The sequence below is a fragment of the Bombina bombina genome, chromosome 6, assembly GCF_027579735.1.
Source record: "Bombina bombina isolate aBomBom1 chromosome 6, aBomBom1.pri, whole genome shotgun sequence".
Classification (NCBI taxonomy): Eukaryota; Metazoa; Chordata; class Amphibia; order Anura; family Bombinatoridae; genus Bombina; species Bombina bombina.
In genome coordinates, this window is record NC_069504.1 from 1,083,894,014 (window position 1) to 1,083,900,654 (window position 6,641).

At 39.3% G+C, this 6,641-nt stretch overlaps 1 protein-coding gene across 1 annotated transcript; it reads right to left on the bottom strand.

Moving 5' to 3' along the window:
* Nucleotides 1-1,541: 1,541 nt before the first annotated feature.
* Nucleotides 1,542-5,444, bottom strand: LOC128664897 (uncharacterized). The gene is made up of 2 exons (XM_053719691.1): nucleotides 5,361-5,444; nucleotides 1,542-2,366 (listed from the first exon to the last, which is right to left on the bottom strand). The coding sequence occupies exons 1-2, from the start codon at nucleotides 5,442-5,444 to the stop codon at nucleotides 1,542-1,544; spliced, it is 909 nt and encodes a 302-aa protein (XP_053575666.1).
* Between the last annotated feature and the right edge of the window lie 1,197 nt (nucleotides 5,445-6,641).

Genomic DNA, 6,641 nt, shown 5'->3' on the forward strand with positions numbered 1-6,641 from the left:
CAAGCCTAGTAGGAAAACGTTGCTTTATTCAGGACAGGACCATGGGTTTAAAAACACACACACGCATGCACGCTCACACACACATACACACACATCATACAACACACACACCTCTAACAACAAACACACACATTATACAACACACACTCACACACACATGGACGCTCACACACACATACACGCACATCATACAACACACACACCTCTAACAACAAACACACATATTATACAACACACACTCACACACACATACACGCACATCATACAACACACACACCTCTAACAACAAACACACATATTATACAACACACACTCACACACACATACACGCACATCATACAACACACACACCTCTAACAACAAACACACATATTATACAACACACACTCACACACACATACACGCACATCATACAACACACACACCTCTAACAACAAACACACATATTATACAACACACACTCACACACACATGGACGCTCACACACACATACACACACATCATACAACACACACACCTCTAACAACAAACACACATATTATACAACACACACTCACACACACATGCACGCTCACACGCACGCACGCTCACACACGCACATGCACACAAATCATTAAACACACATACATTAAACAACACGCTCACACACACACGCTCACACACACACGCTCACACACACACGCTCACACACACATACTTGCACGCATACACACACATCATGGGTTTAAAAACACACACACGCATGCACGCTCACACACATCATACAACACACACACCTCTAACAACAAACACACACATTATACAACACACACTCACACACATATTGACACTCACTCACACACACACGCACACACACACACACACATCATACAACACACACACCTCTAACAACAAACACACATATTATACAACACACACTCACACACACATGGACGCTCACACACACACGCACGCTCACACACGCACATGCACACAAATCATTAAACACTCATACATTAAACAACACGCTGACACACACACACGCTCACACACACTTGCACGCTCACACGCACATGCACACACATCATTAAAAACACACACCTCTAACAACAAACACACACATTATACAACACACACTCACACACGCACAATCACACACAAATGCATGCACGCTCACACACACACATGCACACACACACATCATACAACACACACACAAACATCATACAACACACACATATCATACAACATACACACATTATATAAACACACACACAAACATCATACAACACACACATATCATACAACATACACACATTATATAAACACACATCATACAATTGGAGGGGCAAGGTCACTGCTGGGTTGAGGGTGGGTGTAATGGGAGGGGCACAGTCACTGCTGGGTTGGTGGTGGGCTGTAATGGGAGGGTCACGGTCACTGCTGGGTTGAGGGTGGCTGTAATGGGAGGGTCAAGGTCACTGCTGGGTTGATAGTGGGCTGTAATGGGAGGGGCAAGTTCACTGCTGGGTTGAGGGTGGACTGTAATGGAAGGAGCAAGATCACTGCGGGGCTGAGGGTGGCTGTAATGGAAGGGGCAAGATCACTGCTGGGTTGAGGTTGGGCTGTAATGGAAGGGGCAAGATCACTGCTGGGTTGAGGGCATGGAGGAATGGGAGGGGCAAGAGTTCACTACTGGGTTGAGGCTGGGCTGTTATGGGAGGGGCAAGTTCACTGCTGGGTTGAGGTTGGGCTGTAATGGAAGGGGCAAGGTCACTGCTGGGTTGAGGTTGGGCTTTAATGGGAGGGGCAAGTTCACTGCTGGGTTGAGGGTGGGCTGTAATGAGAGGGGCAATATCACTATTGGGTTGAGGGTGGGCTGTAATGGGAGGGGCAAAGTCACTGCTGGGTTGAGGGTGGGCTGTAATGGGAGTGGCAAGGTCACTGCTAGGTTGAGGGTGGGCTGTTATGGGAGGGGCAAGTTCACTGCTGGGTTGAGGTTGGGCTGTAATGGAAGGGGCAAGATCACTGCTGGATTGAGGGTGGGCTCTAATGGGAGGGGCAAAGTCACTGCTGGGTTGAGGGTGGGCTGTAATGGGAGGGGCAAGGTCACTGCTGGGTTGAGGGTGGGCTGTTATGGGAGGGGCAAGTTCACTGCTGGGTTGAGGTTGGGCTGTAATGGAAGGGGCAAGATCACTGCTGGGTTGAGGGTGGGCTGTAATTGAAGGGGCAAGGTCACTGCTGGGTTGAGGGTGGGCTGTAATTGAAGGGGCATGGTCACTGCTGGGTTGAGGGTGGGCTGTAATGGGAGGGGCAAGTTCACTGCTGGGCTGAGGGTGGGCTGGGCTGTAATGAGGGGGCAAGTTCACTGCTGGGTTGACGATGGGCTGTAATGAAAGGGGCAAGTTCACTGCTGGGTTGAGGGTGGGCTGGGCTGTAATGAGGGGGCAAGTTCACTGCTGGGTTGACGATGGGCTGTAATGAAAGGTGAAAGTTTACTGCTGGGTTAAGGGTGGGCTGTAATGGGAGGGGCAAGTTCACTGCTGGGTTGAGGGTGGGAGGGGCAAGTTTATTGCTGGGTTGACGGCGGGCTGTAATGGGAGGGGGTAGTTTACTGCTGGGTTGATGACGGGCTGTAATGGGAGGGGCAAGTTTACTGCTGGGTTGACGGAGGGCTGTAATAGGAAGGGCAAGATCACTGCTGGGTTAATGGTGGGCTGTAATGGGTTGGTCAAGGTTGCTAGATTTATTGAAATGCCCTAATTTATATGAAACAAAAAAACAAATACTACAATGTCCTTTTTATAAACTTGAGTGTAAATATATAAAAATCATATTTGCACTAATCAATTAAGGTTAAAATGGCTTTTCAAAGTGACATTAAAGCCTAAAAATGGTCACTATTTAAAATGCTAATACATTTTTTTTTATGAGAGGCATAAGTGTAAGAACCAATCAACAGCCAGCTGCCATTAGTGCATTGCTTTTCCTGAGCCTACCTTGATATGCTTTTTAGCCTAGGATACCAAGAGAACAAAGTCAGTTTGATAACAGAAGTAATTTAAATTACAGATTCTATCAGAACCATGAAAGTGTAACTTGGACTTTCATGTCCCTTTTAAGCTATTCCTGTGGACTTTAAAGCTAACAGATGACACCTCAAAATCATAAGAAAAAATATCCCTTACACAAAAATAAAAAATAACTATCCTACAGTTTAAAATCCACTCTCTTTGATGGAGCAAAGAAAAAAAAATAATTGTAATTTTCTTTTAATATAAGAAGAACCAGCTATAATATGCTAATGTATTTGTGTGATGTTTTTGAGATAAAGAAATAAACTGAATTTGACCTGCTTTTTAAAAAGTCATGAAACCTAATTTTTTTATTTCGTGATTCAGATAGAGCATGAAATTTTATATTACTTTACAATTTATTTCTATTATCTAATTTGTTTTGCTCTGTTTGTATCCTTTGTTGAAAGTATACAGAGCTAGGATCAAAAGATATCAGAATCCACTCAATCAGCGCAAGGTGTGGAAGCAATGTGTCCGTGCCTTTATACAGATCTAATTTCTCTGAATACATTTTAACAGAGCACAAATGTGTGTTACTTTTGACTTTTTCACTATATTGTTGTTCTAATTCAGGTATTAAAAAAATCTTATCAAATAGTTTGTCTACAAATATCCCTATAGAATTTAAAGGGACGCTAATTTCAGTGTTTATTTATGCACCATAAAATTTTCACTACATTGCAAAATATTTGTATGCAAAATAACTTTTAAAAGCATTTAAAACTGTCATATTCTTAGAAAAATACAAATTGTTTTGCATGCCCAGGACACACCTCTTGAAAAACATTGTGAATAATGTTTATGTTACTTTGTTTACTGTGGCAGATATAAACAATGTACAACTCATATTAACCAATCACTTTACAGCAAGTAGGAGGGTCAGGGCTTTGTATTCCAAGAAAATGCACTGCAGCCTCTCTGGGGAGGAATGGAAATATTACTATTTCCATGACACTAGATCCTATCACTATCTGTCTCCGAATGTTACATCCCACTCTTTCTAGATAAGCAATGCAATGCTATGAGAACTGGAAGACAGAATAGATGTTACTTCTTTCTTAAAGGCAATACTGTTAAAGGTATATCTGTGTTAAAGGGACAGTCAAGTATAAATTAAACTTTCATTATTCAGATAGGACTTTTAATTTTAATCGACTTTCCAATTTACTTTTATCATCAAATTTGCTTTTTTCTCTTGGTATTCTTAGTTTAAACTAAACATAGGTAGACTCATATGCTAATTTCTAAGCCTCTTATCACATGCTTTTTAAATCTCTTTTCAACACAAAGAGACAGAAAGTACACGTGGGCTATATAGATAACACTGTGTTCAGGCACAGAAAGTTATTTAAGATCTAGCACAATACAATGCTAAATGCAAGACAATAGATAATAAACAGTCACAGTCATGTGATCAGGGGGCTGGAAGAAGGTTCCTAGATACAAGATAATCACAGAGGTAAAAAGTGTATTAATATAACGGTGTTGGTTATGCAAAACTGGGGAATGGGTAATAAAGGGATTATCTATCTTTTAAAACAATAACAATTCTATGGTTGACTGTCCCTTTAAAGGCATACTGTATATTTATATAAGGTCTGAGGAAGGGTACAGTTTCACTGAAACGTCACAAGAATAAAGACTGTTGAAATGACCAGTGAGTGCCAGCCTCTTGTTTCGTATATTTGGATATTAACTTGCAGGCATCTGGCTTAGGATCCTTAAAGTGAGAGTTTGCTTCCCTTTAGATTGTGTGTGTATATATATATATATATATATATATATATATATATATATATATATATTTATAGTGTGGGGAATTACTACTACAGATGACAAGAGAATGAAGCAAAATTGATCATAGAAATAAATTGGATTTTTATTTTATACAATGTTACACTCTATCTGAATCAGAAAAGAAAAATGTTTGGGCTTCATATCCCTTTAATTTGGCACATGGATAGGCGTCAACAGTCATATATGAATCTGCTGTGCACCGAAGTGAAACCCAAAGCTCCCATATTGTACAGCTGCTCAGAGAATGTATTAACAGAGTTAGGATCATGGTCACATTCATCAGCCCTGCTTACTGCAGCATAAGAGGTCAAACTGCAGGTTAATGGTGGTGATTGCCTTGTTACTGTAGTGCTGAGTGTTTTTCTGCCGGCTCGTGCACGCTTCAGACACCTTGCCCTGCTTATATTATTAAGACCTGTGCAAGGTTTGTTACATTGAAAGAGCTATAAGATTAAGCACCTGCCAGTGTAAAATAATAAAGGATTTTTATAGTGGATGTTTTCATACTTTAGCTGGACAAACTCTATGGGGTCTATCTATCAAAGCGTCAATCTCAGTGCATTCGCCAGCTTCAAAACACTCGCCAGACATCGTTGACGTGGATCTAAATATGATACCCTTATTTATAAAAAAAAGCCGTCAAAAACAAGCGCGTCAAGTACGGTGAGAAGAGTTTCGGACTGGTGTTAACTAACAGTCATTGATGTCGCAGTTATTCAGGTTTTTCCCAACTTTATTTATACCATTTCATTACTGTCCATGAACAAGCACATTTCTCTAAAGCTAATTTTCTATTTTTCAACTGTAAATGTCCAAGAAATAACTACATTTATACCTCAACAAACAATATCTCATAGAAAGTTATTCTTATATTTATTTGTTATACAAAAGAATCTGTTATATGATACTTTCACATAAATTAATGTGTATTTGTATTTCTAGAAGTCATGATATGCTTTTATCTCATATTTTTTTAATAAATGATTATTAATGCTAGAATTTGTACATATATATTTGCACAGACTTTTATATACTGTATATATATATATATATATATATATATATGTGTGTGTGTTATGTCAGAAATCTGTTGCAAGCATATTTACATGTCCGTAAATTCCTTTTTTTTTTTCTAAACAATGTTGTCTTTCATATCTCTGTGTAGATATTTTAAGATCTGGGCCAGGTTTCTCTCTGTACCTGTGTAACCCCTCCTGATTGCAATCTATTTTTAAAACCCACCCCTTCACAGGTGTTATAAAATGGGCTGGCATATAAGATGACATTTCTTAATGAAAAGAAATTCAAGAGAAGGAAGAAATACACTGAAAATAGCATGACAGTAAAGAAGTGATTTTAATTTCTGCTATATCTGAATCATGACAGTTTAATGTTAGGTGGGCTATTCCTTTGAACTATCAGTTTAAGATTATATTGAATCAAACATCAATTTGAATTTTAAAATCCTTGTCTGAAATATTACACTGTGTGTCCTAATGTCAGCATCAATGATTAACTTTAATACTAATTTCACATATACATACTTTCAAAGTATAGTACACAATGTAAGACATGGCACACGTTCTGATGAGTGATCAATGACACAAGTATCAAGCATTTTGATTCATTAGTGATAGTTTAAAATGTATATTTGAATCAGATTGGCTGATCTCATAAATCATGTAATTATGCAAATTCCAATCAAAAGTGGTTGAAAAATTCACTAGTGTGTGGGTTGTTTAGGAGTTTGCGTCAAAATTGGTGCGAAAAGTGTTGCGTCAAAATTGG